General features: G+C 40.7%; 1 protein-coding gene across 1 annotated transcript; it reads left to right on the forward strand.

The window, feature by feature from the left end:
• Nucleotides 1–4,388: 4,388 nt before the first annotated feature.
• On the forward strand, nt 4,389–15,737 carry smg6 (SMG6 nonsense mediated mRNA decay factor). Its single transcript, XM_034890348.1, has 19 exons — nt 4,389–4,532; nt 5,772–8,184; nt 8,340–8,532; nt 8,914–9,024; nt 9,198–9,304; nt 9,765–9,843; nt 10,019–10,129; nt 10,245–10,460; nt 11,155–11,216; nt 11,338–11,483; nt 11,683–11,796; nt 12,353–12,512; nt 12,783–13,002; nt 13,187–13,363; nt 13,511–13,678; nt 13,872–14,016; nt 14,611–14,873; nt 15,077–15,158; nt 15,304–15,737. The coding sequence occupies exons 1-19, from the start codon at nt 4,442–4,444 to the stop codon at nt 15,432–15,434; spliced, it is 4,989 nt and encodes a 1,662-aa protein (XP_034746239.1). The 5' UTR covers nt 4,389–4,441; the 3' UTR covers nt 15,435–15,737.
• The last annotated feature ends 1,915 nt before the right edge of the window (nt 15,738–17,652 follow it).

Genomic DNA, 17,652 nt, shown 5'->3' on the forward strand with positions numbered 1-17,652 from the left:
GAGGAGGAGGAGGAGGAGGAGGAGGAGGACTGTGCTGCCAAACGTGCCCTTAATGAGGATTCTGTCAAAGAAGAGCAGGGGAGGAGGAGTGTGTTCGGTGGTAGTGTGTCAGAGGGAGACGGAGGTTTGGAAAGAGTGGGCGTTTATTAGTGAAACCCCTCTCGCCCCCGCATCGTTACCGCCAATGTCTCTGTGCTCTTCTGGTCTGCAAGATTTGTGAGCTCGCAAACCCACATTCACACACAGCAGCATCTCGACATTCAAACACACACACACACCTAGGCAGAGACAGATATTGTGAATCCATTTCTACTCAAAAACTTTAAATATGTGTGTTTTTTTAATGGAAGGACAAAATATGTGTGTAATGTCACATTTACTTCATCAGTGACATGTGTTGCTCAGCCTCTGGAGCCATTTAAATGGCTCCAACAAAATTAACTTACCTGAGATGCACATGACAAGATTAATCCCATGATTTCATTAGATTTGCAGAGCATCTGGGGCAAAGGATGCCACCATTGCCTGTCCTTTTGCAAAGTCCTATGCTGTCTCGTCTCATCTGCTGGAACTCCAACAGTGACTCACACAAAACTTCACAACATTAGGCCAAAGTCATATGCTGAATGTAATTAACGTGCAATGCCAGCTGTGTGTGTGTGTGTGTGTGTGTGTGTGTGTGTGTTTGTGTGTGTGTGTGTGTGTTCAAGCGTGGGCAGTCTGTTTAGCATGCGGATCATTGGAATATTCACTGCATATCATCAGGATTTTTTAAGTAGCATATGTGTGTTTAGTTATGTGTCAAATCCTTTGCACTGTCCCAATATTGTGTATACTGCATATGCATAGCCTAAATATAAAGTAGGAGTTTCCCTGTAAGTTTATCTCTTAAAATCAGCTGTAAAAACTACAATCTTGCAATGGGATCACATCAGTGAAGTGGGGGGCCATTGTCCCCTTCTTTACTTTCCATCATCTACTTCTGGCACACTTGCTTTGACCACACCTATCTTCAAACCAGGCCTGTAAAGTTTTGTGATTGCATCCTGCACAGTTGTGACGCTAAAAATCCGCTGAAATCCGCTATGTAGTTCCTGCTACAGTCAGTGTCTCTAGACCACATTTTGCCATGATTACACACACACTCACAAGGTGAAAACAATACCAGCATTGCTGTCACGACTGGTGTAAACGCAATGACCTGTGTGCCAGTCATTACAAACGTATTCTGTGCAATCAGTTTCAATGTACTGGGTCCCTGTCCATGAAAACTATATTAAAAACATTCTGTTAAAAGCCTGTATGGTCTCATGTCAGCCGGTCTAACACGGTTCCAAATTGGAACCCTAACACTGGATGCTACTCTTGTATCCAGAATTCTTTAGTGCAGTCAAGCATTGTTCAAATGCACAAAACTTTAAGATCCAAACCAAAGTTTCAGGAGATACCAAATGTGTCAGGTTGAATTTTAGCAGAATGTGCAGCATTACAAATATTTGTATTTGATGGAAGAGAGCACCCATTAAAAACATTTGGGGTTTGAAAATCGTCACTTCGCTTCAATGAAGGGTTTGAAAAAGCTAAAACAGAATACTGTATATACTGAATACTGAATAGACACTGTGGAATATGATGATTTAAACACCCCTGAAGTTACTTTAAAAGGTATATTAAGGGCTGGTGTTGTTAGTTCACAACATAGACAGGAGTATGGAAATATAGTTTTGGTCTTTGATTAATGTTTTTAATAAAACTTTTATTGAATGAGGTCATGAAATACAGTCAAATGCTTCCTGTTTTAAATTTTCTATTTTCTGTTTGGCTCCTCTGCTCTGACACATCACTCTATGTATTCTATCTCAAATTGCCATTTTTGCTCATTCCTCCCCTGTCACTCCCTCAATTTCTTTTTGTGAATTATACATAAAAAAACAGTTGAAATGGATATACTCCAAATATCTAGTGCCAGCAAATATGCGTCACACAAGTCTCTGGCCTCAGTCTCTCTTTCTCTGTCTTTCTGTCTGTCTGTCCTACCCTTACGTGAATCCCAGTTCCGTCCTCTTACTTTTAACTCACTGCCATTTCCATTCTCTTTTATTCATCACTCGTTTTTCGACCCCAGCATTTTCATTTTTTTCCGTCCTCAACCACAATGTCCCACTCTTGTCTCCACCTATCTCCGCTGACTGTATAACCCCATCAGTCCTCCTCCTCCTCCACTCCAGTCTACGCTAAAAGTCATCTCCTCCCACCTCCCGGTGTCCCAGTGGGGGAAGACAGAGAGAGATAGACAGACAGAGACAAAGAAGATGAGATGGGGGCAGGAGACATGGAGATATGATTGGTCTGGAGAAACCACCTGGCGTCAGAAATTCATCTGCAAAAACTCCCTACTTCCCCACGCTTTTCTCATCTGTATTCCGTCTCTCTTCCTCCTGTTCTCTCCTCCTGCATCATGCCTCCTTAACTCTCTCCCTTGCTTCCTCTTTCTCTCTGTCTCCCTCCATCCGTACCTCCCTGCCTTCTCTCTGTGTCTCTTATCATCCTGCATTGCTCCACCTGCACTGTGGTGCAGCACTGACAATCAGAACTCTGCACACATACACAGAGGCACACACACTTGCAGACTCATGCACACAATGGGAAACACGCCCACCACTTCCGGCAGCCCCCCCCCCCCCCTCCCTCTCTCACACCTCTCCACTGCAGACACGAAACATTGTTCAACCCCTGGTGTGCCAGTGCACTTAATCAAGAGACAATACTAGCATCAAAACAGCATTCTGCATTCAAACACAATATGGCTTTAGACCCTATATTAATACTAATAATATTAAAAATAATAATAATAATTATTATTATTACTATTATCATTATAAAATGAAAATGGAGAGAGTTGGATAATTATAATAATCATGATCAATATATCTTTATTTAAGTTTGTATTGTAAGTGCTTTGCATGAAATATGAAATTTGATAACGATAATGAAATAAAACAATATCATGAGTAAAATCAAATCTTGTAAAAACATTTTGAAATGTACAGAAAATGTAATAAATAGAAGATAAAAAAAATCTGTTTAAAAGCTAAAGAAGTTGGGTTAGACCAAAGTAAATTCTACTACTGTAAGAAGTATCTTACATATCGTATAGTATACATATCTGATTACTATGCCAAAGAATTGAGCCATACAGCAATTTGGATGAATTATTAACTGACATGATATAGTAGCCTGTATGTAAAAAGAAGCGGTTTGGCTCTGGATGAAGAATAGTGTGTGGGAGATTTATAGATTAATAGGAAGGACATGATATTCTGTCCCTTTAATTTGGTGTTGCTAGGGAAATGAAGCTGTTTACTCTAGCATCAGCCACACTGATGATGTCAGCAACACACAAACACGCACTACCCAGTCATATGTTTCTGTCCCCTGTTTCTGGAGTCTCATAATCCCTCTCCTTGCAATTGGTCAGTTCACATCAAAGTCATGAGTGGAAGACATGAGAGAAAAGATATGACAAGAAGGAGATATTGCCCTTTATTCACATGATTAAGTCTACTTACGTGGATAACAAAAGTAGATGGGAGAAAGTTTGATGTTGGGCCAGTCCAAAGGGATAGGACAGTTGAGCTAAAAATGGGAATAAGTAATAAATCCTGACATCTAGTGGCTATTGTTTGGAATTGAGGGTGTACATGAAGGATACCAAGGGTTGTCTGTGTCTTTATGTGTGGACCTTTAAACGCCTTCCAACAGGCCTCACACATGTAGGTCAAGGCCTACATAAGGATTACATAACTACACATTTTAAACTGACATACATTTGGTGAAATTGTAACAAAAATTGTTAATTAAGATTCATTTTATTTATTTACAAAGTATATGCATATGGTAATATGTCCCTATTATGCTCTCTATAAAATAAAGAAATAAAGGTATTTCTGGCAGCAAATTCATTTTTAAGATAACGTTAAAATAAGAGTCAATATAAATTTAGCTAAGAGTAGCCTAAAACATATTAAGTAGTTGTAAGTAGTTATTCTATATAAGACTATGAGGACTTTTTGTTCTTTTTTTGGCCTAAAAAGTTCAATTATTGCTACTACTATTAAATAGTATAGTAGTATTATCACTATAGTAGTAAGATAAAGTTAGATAAAACTGTTGGCCTATTTAACACGATGGAGATTGTGCTTTGTTGTGTAGTGCTACAATAAAAAACAATCTCAAATGCAGGACTTTTACTCATTTGAATTATTCATCGTGAAATAGTCTGCTACTTTTACCTGGATCTGAAACGGATTTATAAACCGTGTGCACAGTTTAAACTGGACGGTACTACATTTCCCACCTACCTTTGCAGCGTTGTCACAATATGTTTGATCCAGCTGGGCCACCATACTTACTTGTTGTATTTGTTTTTAGAGAGCAAAAGATGGCGAACGAACTGGACAGAGTGCGAATCTCAGCTGCGGAACTCCGAGCTGAAGCGTCGAATTCAGTCAATATTACTTACTGGCAGAAAGGTGAGAGGAAGTAAAGTAGATACTTGGAAGGAATACATTTGTGGAAAAAATCGATAAATTGAAGCGAAGAAGTTTCCAAGTTAGATGAAAGTAGCCTATTGAGTTGCTAAGTTTGTAACCAGCTAACGTTAATGTTGTTAGCTAGCTAGCTAGCTAGCTGCTGTCTGCCTGTCCATTATTTGTCCCGCGCAGTCTGTTTTAAACGCCTTCCTCAACCATAACGACACCAGATAATTTATGTGCGGCTATTTTTACGATTTAACCACTGTTGCCCATATTCGTACATTTCTTTATAGTTATTATTTATACATTATGTACATTAGTAGCAGAACTGTGTCCGCTACGCTAAATGAAACGTCAAATGGTGTTAACGTCCTCATTAACGTTTTAGCTAGCTACACCCATGGTTACGACCAAATTAATCGAACTTTGTAATCTTTCTTAGCTAGTTAACGTTGACGTTGGAAAATTAGCTGACGCCAACCAACATTACCCATTTTTCCGTCAAAGTTTATTTGTAGCTGCAGATTCCTATGTGAACTTTTTCACAATTCCAAACAGGAAAGGCTTTCGGACATTAACTGTAGCTAGTTATTTCTGTGAACAGATGCCATATTTTTCATGTTAATTTGTGCAATGTTTAGTGGGGTAGCACTATTGTGTAAATATTCACACATTCCCCTTAGGCTCTTATTATTATTTATCTCCCCAGACTGCGTCCCAAACATGCAGAACTTCAGTTGTTGTTATCGATATTGTTTAGTTTTTTTTTTTTTTATTGTCAACGAAACCCACTATATTCTGGTGCTATAATAAAGAAGAAGACGGTAATTACACATTTCATTGCACTTTTTGACTGGTTTCTGTTTGATGAACACAGGGACTAATTTATTTTGAGTCAGTCCAACATGCACCTTTCTGCTGCCTTCAATACTTACTAGAGCAGCAAATGCATATTAATCACAGCTGAAAATAGTTTCCAGCAACAAATGCATTGTTTAAGCGATGTTTGATAAGAAACTACAGGGCCCAGCTGATCATGTCAAGCTATGTATTTTTAAACTATTTTTTATAGATTTATGTTCATAGAGAAACAGGTTAGAAAAGTCAGAAAGTACTGAGAGACAGTCTGAGGCGTTTTTCATGGGATCTTTTGACAAGGCAGAAGCAGAAAATGTTGACCTTATTCTTTAATACCCATGCTCCATCTACTTTCTTTCTGTGTTTTTCATTCTGCAGAGGAGCAACAGGAGCATCCAATACACAAGCAGCATAGGAAGCGTGACGGAAAGCATCCTGAACTTCAGCGCTACCAGACGGTAGCTGGTCATGGACGGTGTCACAGAGACAGTGAGGAGGGAAACACTGGTCAAAGTGATCTCCAGGCTGCTGATTCACATGAACATGACCAACCATCACAGAGTGAGGAAAAGGGTGTCTCTGAAAAAGTTTTAGAGAGACAAGGGTGTACATATGGTGGGGCAAACGCTGACAAAAGAGATGAAGACAGAATGCGAGGGGATGGAAGTAACACTCAGAACTGTAGAAAAGGCAGCCACTCGCAATCTAAATCAGAAGCAAATCAAGAGAAAGTCTTTGTTGAAAATGACAGAGATGACCAGGAACCTGCTGGAGCTGCTAAGCCAACACGGAAAGCCCGCAAACCAGACAGAGAATTGTATCAACCTGGAAGCCGGAGGGGCATCCAGGGAAAGGAATCTGGAGTTGGAAAAGAGCAGGACAAGCCTCCCCCTAGGGAGAATAAGCAGAAAACTGAGCCAGAATCCCAGATAAGTGCAGGGGACAGGGAGCAAACCAAAAAATCATTTATACAGAAGCAAGGAGGGAAAATTAAAGAAGTAAAAGGTACACAGGAAAAATTAAAATTGTCTAAATCCAGCGAGGCAAGCAGAAAGCAAGGAAGCAAAGATGTGGAAAAAAAAACATTACCGTCTGATGCGTCAATGGACAAAATTACTAGCAAAGTAGAAAAACTCAGTGTAAAGGAAAAGGGTAAAGTGGGATTTGAAGGCAAAGCCGTTGAAGAGGTAGGTTGCATGAGATGGGTAACAACCGACGAGGACAGGAGAGGCCAAGAAGAAGGAACAAAAGAGGAGGACGAAAAGGTAGAGAAGCGAGAAAAGGGAAACTGCAGGAAAAGGGGAGGAGAGAAGGAAAAAGAGAAGAATCAGGATTCCAGAAGAGAAGATGAAGCAGTTGGTGGAGGAAAGAGTGACCCAGCAAAAGTGGAGAAGGAAAGAGAAAGGAGGCAAACAGAAGCAGATAGGGACAACAAACCAGGTCAGCCGGGAGCGACACACCAAAGCATAGGAAAAGAAAATCGCAGAGAAAGTAGAAGAGGAGACAACAACCACCGGCCCAGAGGTACTGAGAAAGATGCTAAGACAGAAAGAGAAGCTGACGGGGCTGTAGAAAGAGGTGATAAAAACAAATCTAATGCAAACATCACAGCACCAATCTCAAAACGCTATTCCAAATCAGATATTCGGCGCTCGCGGAATCGAACTTGCAGTAGTAGCTCAACCAGCAGTGTGACCAGCCTGGATGGTCCTGGAATAGGGGTGGATGTGGAGAGTACCAAGTGGCCACGCCTGCAGCCAAAGCACAATAACAAAGAGGGGAAGGCTAATAGTGGAGAAGAACGAAGGAGTCACTTACAAAGCTGGACAACCAATGGGGAATCATCTACAGAATCAATGGAAGGGAGTGAGATGAGTGACATAGCAGAATATAGAAGGAGGAGGAGAAGAAGTGGGGAACTAAGTGCAGAAAGGCGGAGAGAAGAAAAGAACAGACCCAAGGGAAACAAAGGAGGAGGTCGGGGAATCTTAAGGGTTTCTCTAGAAAAACAGTCTGGTATCGGGTCACATAGTGGTCTGCCAGAACATCACAAGCCAGGTTTGGTTCCTCGTGGCAGGGGTGGAGGTATCCTGGTGCTTCCGGCCTGCACAGACATCTCCAATTCACCTGAGGTTGGGCAAAGGCTTCTTTTTGGTGGAATTAGGGTAGGAGGAGCTGTCAGGAGTAGAGGAGGCAGAGGAGGAGGCGTTAGACGACTCTGGGATCCAAATAACCCCGACCAGAAACCTGCTCTTACCAGCACCCAATCCTCACAGCATTCATCTCTCCAACAGCCTATATATCTTCAGACAGGGACGGGATATGGACAACTTCACTTTCTGGACACAGACGAAGAGATAGCATGCAGTCCTCCAGTCCCGCAGGGTGAGCATTTTCGATCCCAGAAGGTTGCCGCCATGGCCTACTACAAATTCCAAAACTCCGACAACCCCTACGGCCACCCCATGCCCACCAACAACCCACATAGTCCCGGCAACCCCACTAGTCAGCGTTGTCCGTATCCTTATCAAATGGGGCCCTACCAAATGGCTCCCCCTAATGGTATATACCCAGGCCCTGGTGTGGTTCAGTTCTGTGGGAGTTACAGGGGAGCAGGTTATTCCCAGCCTGGTGCAGGAGGTAATTTGACATTTGAAGAGATGGAGCAACAAGCCAGAGGGGAGCTGGGAAGGATGCTCAAGGCTGCAGATGCACAGGAGCTCCAGCTCAGTAATCTGCTGTCCAGAGACAGAGTAAGTGCCGATGGACTGGATCGCATGGCCCAGCTCAGGTGAGGATTTGGGTTAAGATGTGTGTTAGTAGCATTTTTCTGTGTGTTTGGTTTGTTTTATTTTTATGTCTTGGACTACTTGTTTGGCTGCCAGATGCCCTCAACATAACTGAATTAGTACAGTCCTGTCCTGTTGTGCCCTTTCTGTTTTCTAGAGCTGACCTTTTGGGGCTATATGAGCAGGTCATCCTGACAGACATTGACTTCTCAGATTCACAGAATGTGGATCAGGCTTTGTGGAAGAATGTCTTTTACCAGGTCATAGAGCACTTCCGGCAGCTACTCAAAGACCCGACGTATGACAACACCCATCATATCAGGAACTTGCTTCTTACACTGCTTGATGAGGTAAGGAATGTATGGGAAATTCAGACTCAGACGTTGCAGGATTCATAATATTGCTTGATGATACATCAAAACAAAGGCTTGTCTCTGGGCACTTGGATATACAGTTATGCCTCTGCTTTGTGTTTGGCTAAGCAGTGGGATCACTATACCCAAAATTAGTATTGCATTAGACAATGTACCCAGTGTATTTGAATGTTGACTAAGAATCTTGAAAATATGTGTGTCCAAAACCATGTTACGGCTTTAATTTCTTTTAGGGATAATGGGCCACAATAAATTCATAATTTGTTACGCTTTTATATGTTTTTGAATATGGGGACAGCTTGTAGACAATACATTAAATATGTTACTTCACTTTTCCTTTGTATCTGTGTTTTACAGGGGGCATTATTCTTTAATGCGCTGCTTCAGAAGCTGCAGACAGTGTACCAGTTTAAGTTAGAGGATTACATGGATGGCATGGCTATCAGGGCTCGGCCATTACGCAAAACGGTAAAGCAAAACTTCTTTTAGTCTCTGTGTGTGTGTACTTAACATCTGTTCAAAGATTTATCAAGGAATGCATCTTAAAATTGAGTATTTTTACAATGTAACTGCCTAAATTGGGCAATAAAAATACAATTAGAAACTCTGAAAATGTTTTTTCTCTTGTTTGTCTTTTTAAGGTGAAGTATGCACTTATAAGTGCTCAGCGCTGCATGATTTGTCAGGGAGATATAGCACGTTACCGTGAACAAGCCAGTGACTCGGCCAACTACGGCAAGGCTCGCAGGTAGGCTGGAATTCAAGCATTCTCTAGGTATTGTGAAACGTATTTAACACGTTCAAGAGCACGGAATGTATATTATTTACCATTTGGTTTTGACCCGAGTAAGGTGGCTACTATGTCAGACTCTGGTCACTCTTGGACTAGTGTCAGGACATCGTGGGGCAGTTTTAACACTTATTTAATTTCTCCCAGACAACCAATTTTTAATTAGTCCTGATTTATTTTTGAAGATACTTCATACTTACTGATACTTTTGACTGCTTAAAAAAACCTTCTTTTCTGTGATGCCACCTGCAATAGACTTTGTACCAAATTAGAGTAATGTTCTTTCCTAGCTGTATATGACCGATTAGATGAATACCTTATAAATTAAAGTAGAAGCAGCCATTTTTAAAAGGATACAACTTCCAAGAAAGTTTCTGTGACAGTATATCATAACTACACAATCTCCATTGTTCCGTAGCTGGTACCTGAAAGCCCAGCAGATTGCCCCCAAAAATGGACGACCATATAACCAGCTGGCCCTGCTGGCAGTCTATACAGTAAGTGGGAAAGTTTGAGAGTTGGATATTTAAGAATTAGATAACTATAGTTGAGTACCTTAATTTTTTGTGTGTGTGTATTTGTTTTTAATGGTCTGTTTGCACCCACCCAGTGTGGGTCCTTTTGTAGTATACCTTCCTCCTCTTACTCCCTTTCCACCTCCATAACTTACAGAAGCGGAAGTTGGATGCTGTGTATTATTACATGCGCAGCTTGGCAGCTTCCAACCCCATCCTGACTGCAAAGGAAAGCCTGATGAGCCTGTTTGAGGAGGCTAAGCGTAAGGTCAGACACAAACTTCAGTCATTAACTTGTGCCATATAATTTACCTTTTTGTTTTTCCGGAGTAAAAACTTTTAGCGGCAAAAGTGCTTCTTGTTTACAAACTTTGTTTTTGTAGACGGAGCAGCTTGAGCAAAGGCGGAGGCAGGAGCATGAAGGCGGCTCCAGGGGCCCAGCAGTAAGAGGAAGAGGAAGAGGGGATGATGGCGCACGTGTGGAGATTTGGATTCGTCCCAGTGGACAAGCGGCAACCCCATCGTCACAGAGAGGAGGTCGTGAATCAAGCAGAGACTCTGAAAAGGATGGAGAGCTAGGCAGTCTCAGCGCTAGTGATGTAAGATCCATTCCCATGCATAGACTATAGACTCTCATACGTCATATGCTGTTTTAGGTGTATGCACTCAAAGACACTGGTCCCTTTGCATATTTCTAACAGGTGTTTTTGATGTTTTTAACACTTAAACACTAGTGCTGGCAGATGTCTCACACACTGTTTTATAGAGAGTTTATTGTCTACTTCTGTCTTAATAATGTTTTCTTTTAATCACTGTTACAATTACTCTCTCTTAAACCCATCTTTCATTTTTTGTTATTTGGCCCTTTTTGTTTTGTTTTTGTATAATAATTAACCATTTATTTATTAAGTGGAGCAGGCTATTTTCTCATGTGTTTATATGGAATTTTGGATATCCATTTGTTTGCTGCACGTTTTAGAAGGCACCAGTTTTTGACATGCTGTATAGCCGTTCCAGTGATTAAACTAAGTAGTTTTAAATATACTACGAAAATGCAAGAAGTAGCTTTGTGCCATAACTATTTTAAGTTCTTTACTTTTAACACATCTGTTTGGTCGGTACCTTGCTTCTCTTCACTATTCATTAGTGTATACTGTTGGAAGAGACATCTATGTGTTTATCCTCTTTGCTCATTTCTGCTTCAGTAGCTTAGCTTGCAGCTAAATAAATGTGTTGCACAAATTAATAAATGCTTAGTAATACTTTTCTTTATGCCTTCTCTTTCTTCTCCAGCTAAATAAGAGATTCATTCTGAGTTTCCTGCATGCCCATGGAAAGCTTTTCACTAAAGTGGGGTGAGTGATCTCATGGATTCCAGCTCTTAAGTTCATAGACAATGAGTTTGAATGAATTATTTATTTTTGTGTGCCTTTTAATAATTAGTTTTTTATTAAAGTGTATGTCATGCCCATACAGCATGGAATCCTTCCCTGAAGTGGCAAGCCGTGTTCTGCAGGAGTTTAAGACTCTGCTCCAGCATGGCCCTTCCCTACTGGGCAGCACGCAGATGCTGCAGATCATCACCATCAACATGTTCACCATACACAATGCTCACAGCAGAGGTGAGCACACACACACACACACACACACACACAAACAATAAATATTGCTTCAGGGCTTTAAAGCATTGTGTTTTAACTGCAAAATTATTACAGCTAATTCTATTTTGATGCAGGTAATTATAACTAACTTGAAGAGCTTCAGTGGCTATTGCAGAGGTGATAATAGTTGCTGTTTCAATTTCTTGTCTCTGTTTATCAGGTGAAGAAGGAGAAGTGAGGTCCGTTTTACAAGAGCAAAGCACTGCCCTGGGTCTCGGCATGTTCGCACTACTGGTGCAGCGTTGCACAGAGCTGCTCAGGGATACTCCTGCAGGTACGAACACGGGGAGCTTAAAAAATATTTGATCAGCAGCCTTTATTGAAATTGTGGTTCTACGCCCACTTGAATTTAAGGTCAACATTAATCCTAGGGTGTTCTCTTCTAGGTAACACAAACGGTAAAATTACAAGAATTACAATAGTACGATCCCACAGCACATTGGTGGACATTATTCATAAAGCTAAATAGTAACTGTGTATTTAAACATCCAGTCAGCGCTGTCTTCTTCGTATCATCTACTACTCTTCTTTTAAAGAAAACCCTATTGTCCGACTACATGGCTAAACACCATGGGCTAGTTTATTTGAAAATGTCTGGATAAACCTCAAAAATTTTGTTTTAATTTGTAACAGTAGAATGGTGTTAAAAATGATCATTACATCATTTTTGACCGTAAAAAGGGATGAGTATATTTTTAATTCATTTGGAGTTGTTATCTTGAAAGAACCATCTTTATTTGCAACATTTATTGATAACATTTTGTGAATTCTATTTAGTTTGTTTTACTATGAAGTGTTGTATTTTTAAAAAAAAAAAAATTTTTTTTTAGAACCAGTCCCCATGGCAGATGGAGAGGAGGGGCTGGAGGGGATGGTGAGGGTCTCCGCCTTCCCATTGGACCTTAGAGAACTGCTGCCAACTATCAAGGTCTGGTCTGACTGGATGTTGGGACAACCAGACCAGTGGAACCCACCACCGTGCAGTATAGAGTGAGTACTTTAAACCTGCCGTAACAGATTTTTTTGTCCTCTTGAGGTCAGTGGAAACAAGTTGTGCACATAACATTGACATATCATCATGTTTTAAATTAAATCTAAATTTTAAATAAAATGATCATAGTCACTTTAAGATACTATTGTTGGTTCTGCTCATTCTACTGTAACTTGTACATAAACCACATAACACCAACTCTTTTCAGACAGTAATTCTTTAAACTACATATTCCTCACCATTAGTTTTGGCATTTCTTCTCCATCAAGTTGCAGCCCTGATGTTTGGCAGTGCCTTGCTGACCTGTGTAACGTGCTGGCACGTGTAGACCATGAGGAAGTACCGCTGTACAAAGTGGACACTGAAGAAGTGGAGGGAGATGAGGAGTTGACTATGCTACAATTGAAGGAGGACCGGCTGCTTGCTGGCTTTGTACCACTGCTTGCTGCACCACAGGAACCTTGTTACACAGACCAACACACTGACATGGTAAGTGGAAAGTAAAGGTGTATTTCCTTATATTTAAATACTGCAGCCCTGGTACATACTTATGGAATTACTGAATATTCGATTGATTATCCTTTTGTCACTGGTAGACTGCCAGCTTTCAAAATGTACTCCTTATTGTCCTATTCCTGTTCTCATTCACACATACCCCGTCCTCTTCCCTTAGGCAATAGCAGCAGATTGTAAGAGAGTGACTGTACTCAAGTACTTTCTGGAGGCTCTGTGTGGACAGGAAGAGCCTCTATTGGCCTTCAAGGGAGGCAAATACATCTCTGTGGCAACTTGTCCACCTAACCACTCAATGGCTACAAGGAGCAGGCAGGATTCTCTAACAGAGAAAGAGGTGACTCTAATAATATGTCCTCTTTTCTGATTGCACTCTTTTCACACAACAGTATAAACTGAATCTTTATTGCAGTTCAGAACACACTGTTGAAAGTAGCAGAATTCCAATAGCTGAAAATGTGTCTAATCTGTGTCTGTGTAGCAGGCTGATGATGTCATAGTCGAGGCAGATTCGTCTCTCTCCGCATCAGAAGAAGAAGAGGAGGCAGAGGAGGCGGGAGACAGTGAGAATGACATCAGACAGCTGAAGGCGCGACGCCACGCCCTAACCAACAAACTGGCACAGCAACAGAAGCGCAAGGATAAAATACAGGTAAAACGGACGAAAATGTTGTTGTTGTTGTTGTTGTGGATGATGATGATATAGGTATTCAAATCTGGGAGTTAATTGTGATAGGTATTCATCTGTATGTCTTACATTTTATATAAAGTGAATTTTCAAAGCATCACAAATCAAGGAGAGTTAGCAGAGTTGAATGTCATCAAATGTAACTGATGTGTTCTAGGCGGTGCTGCAGACAGGCGGGCAGTTGGAGCTGGAAGTGAGGCCTCTCTTTTTGGTTCCAGATACCAATGGATTCATTGATCATTTGGGAGGGTTGAAGAGACTCCTTCAGTGTGGAACATACATCATTGTTGTGCCACTCATTGGTAAGAGTAAAAGACAGAAATATAGAAAAGAGGAAATAAATTAATGGATATTTACACTCTCTAGTAATGGGGATGAAGGATTATATTGTGGTGTTGTAAAATTTTTAAAATGATAAGAATTAGAGCTGCACGGTGTGAGGAAAACATGCAATATGCGATAACAGGTTGAATATTGCGATGACGATGTTACTTGCGATAACTTAACCGATATTAAGGTGTACTCAGTACTGCTTTCAGTATTGTGCTAAAATACAACAAATTGCTTCTTGAATTTATAACTCGTGAAAGGAAATAATTTCCCACATTCTTTTATTGAACCAGTTGAATATATATATATATATATATATATATATATATATATATATATATATATATATATATATATATATATATATATATAAAAAGTTCAGTTACATTTTAAAGTGCACTATTTTACCCCTTCTTTCTTTCAATTAACACAAAACTGTGTCTTTGGTGTCAGGTCGCAGCGTTTCGCAATCTTTGTTGGGCTAGCCCCATGTGTCTGGCATTTAGTGTTGAAACAGAAAATCTTTGTTGGTGTATACTCATGGTGTGATGTGTGTTCTCTCTCAGTGATTACAGAGTTAGATGGCTTGGCTAAGGGCCAGGACAACTTTGGTGGAGGAGTGGGGTCAGGAGGACGCAGCACTGGCATTCGAGGCAACTATAACGTTAGCGCGGCCCATGTGCGGGCTGTGCAGGAGAAGGCACGGTTGGCAGTCGCTTTCCTAGAGAAAGGATTCGAAGCCAAGGAACCGTACCTCAGGGCCCTGACAAGCCGAGGAAATCAGCTCGAGTCTATTGCCTTCCGCAGTGAAGACACTTCTGGACAGCAGGTGAGAGCCCAAATGAATGTTGCTCAAATTGTTTGTTTTATTTTATTACCTGGTAGTAATTTGGTTTCAGATGTGAAATTAAATTAGGCTGTTTTGTTGTTGTTTTTTGCGTGGAAATGGTGGTTGACTGTTGATGGAACATTACTACTTGCATCAAATGTTTTTACTGTTTTTCAGTGACTTAGTTTTCTATTTTTCCCCAGGGTACTAACGATGATTTGATTCTGTCCTGCTGCCTCCACTACTGCAAAGACAAGGCAAAAGATTTCATGCCTGGTCAGAGAAGTATGTAACAATAGACTGCTATTCATTCAGCGTTTATATTTCCTAACACACATGCAAAAATGTAGGTTAATGTTAATTTTGTCTTTTGGAATTGATTTCTTACTATTGTCGGTTCCCCCCTCCCCTCCCCCCCTCCAACACACAGATGGGATAGTGAGGCTCCAAAGGGAAGTGGTACTCCTTACAGATGACCGTAACCTGCGTGTCAAAGCTTTGACCCGCAACGTCCCAGTCCGAGACATCCCTGCTTTCCTCAGCTGGGCCAAAGTGGGCTGAACCAGGCCAAACTGGAATCAAAGAAAGCCAACTGCTGAAGCCTGCTTGCCACTCAGCCACGAGAGAAGACACACTAAGAAAGAAGAGGAGATAACAGGGGAGAGGAAATGATTAAGAAAGCGTAGAACCACTACAAGCAATTGTAGTGAGAGCAGGGTGGTTTCAATGAGCTTTTTTCCCCCCCTTGTGATAAAATGTGTGCGTATGTATGTGTTGAGATCCATGAGTGTTGAGATCCCCGGAAAGAGACGGGGAGACTTGACAAGTCTCAGGAAGGCTAGGCTGGAAGGGAGGAAAGGGGTAGAAGTTGGAAGGATTGGATTTGGAAGTTGTCTGGTCCAACCCTGGGCCTCTGCGCCTAGTTCGTGGGTACTCTGCAAGCAGTGTTAAAATTTGAGGCTAATGATGGAATGAAGCAGAGCGAGGGTGAGTGTTAATAATCACTTAATTGATTAAAGACAGCAGCAATGAAGACCATAACTAGCACTTCCACACTTCTCATGGGGCCCAGTCACATAGACTGCTTTGGCCTCTACAGCAGAGTTGAGATGTAGACCGGCAGAGAGAAGCGCAGCTGGACAGTGTTGGTCAGGACCGTTAAAAAGGGGCTGATTGTTGCCAGGGTTAATCGAGCCTCAATGCAACCTCAGCACCCCCAAGGAATCGCATGCAGGTATGGTCTTTCCCGCTAACACAGGAAGTACTTGATGCCTGTTAGGTAACTTTGGCTTTTCATCCAGCTTGATGCTAGTATTTATTTTGAGTATAGTAAGAAACTGTTTGGGAAAAGAAGAACAAAAGAACATTTGTTAATATTAATTTTTTTGTTTTTGAGGTTGTGTAAAAACATTTGTTTCCGCTCAGAGGCCATTTCTCCAGTCAGTAGACTGATAATAAACATGTGCAAGTTTCCTAAAAACAGAACCATGATGTTATGAATACAGTTGATTGTTGTTGTTTTTTAAACAGATCTGGGTTCAAATGTATTAGTAAATAATTGTTTTAGATTTGTTTCTGTCTTTGAGATTTGATATATCAAGACTTCTCAGTTGGTTTGTAGTGAGTTCTCAGTTCCAGGGAAGTATGCTACATTGACTATCTTTATGGGATGCAGCCCTTTGGGCGAAATTTCAAGCATCTATCATTTAAAAAAATTAATGGAACAAAAAGTGTAGATCCTATTTGACCCAGGTCTGCTCTAGACAACCACAATGTTAGGTTTGGTCCTTGACATTGACTTGCAGATCCTTTATTATCAAATACCAAGGGTGACTATTTTCTTTATTTTATTTTCACATTTCATCTTCTTTTTGTGCTTTTTAGTCCATACCACCGCATGAGTTTACTTTTTCATAAAATGATTTGAATCACCAAGACCGGTTTTCTTCTTTAGAGTGTACTTTTAATTTACTTTTTCTAAGGTCACATACCCACTTTTCTTTGGTTAACAACATAATACACAAGGTACACCCACACAAATTACAGCCTGTAAAACTCATGTTCAAGCAAAACCTTACTGATACGTTGTCAGCAAACATTTAACACAAAGGTAGTATGTTTGTTTTCTTGCTTGCTCCGCATTGCCTTGGGAGAAAGTTTGTAAAGATTCTGAGTTCTCCTGTATGTTTCTGTGCTCATCTGAGACGGCGTCTGGATGCTCAAAATAGATGTAATGTACACCTATGTTCTTGTTATGTTGCATCATACACAATTCATCATTCAGTCATCCCAGTTTGATCATATTTTATTGTAGTATTGGCGTCCCTGCTTTGTATTTACCCTGTACTTTTTCAGCTATACTTGTACAACTTCCATCAGCTGTTGATGTTTCAGTATTTGTGAAAACTTCTAGACAGGTTTATTAGTTGCTTTTTTCAGCCCTTCTGTTCTGGTGCTTCTGTAATGTTCAGTGCAATTGACTTTGTTTAGTGGCTCCGCTGCATTGTTTTAATGTTGCAGGAAATGTAGTTAATACATAGTCTCTAAAACACGCATTACATGTTCATTATCCATTACAGCATTAAAATGTTTTGAAGGCATTTTTTTTTTTTACCTCAATATGCATATGCAATACGCATCAGATCAGTGTTTAGAGGCATTCTACTGTTCAGTTACATGACAAAACACACTATTTTGTAACAAGCAGCTTTTGGGGAATTTGCATCTCCAGAGAGCATAAGTGAGACAGATACTTCTTCAGCAAGTAACTATGGTGGAA

Source organism: Etheostoma cragini, chromosome 13 (genome assembly GCF_013103735.1).
Source record: "Etheostoma cragini isolate CJK2018 chromosome 13, CSU_Ecrag_1.0, whole genome shotgun sequence".
Taxonomy (NCBI): Eukaryota; Metazoa; Chordata; class Actinopteri; order Perciformes; family Percidae; genus Etheostoma; species Etheostoma cragini.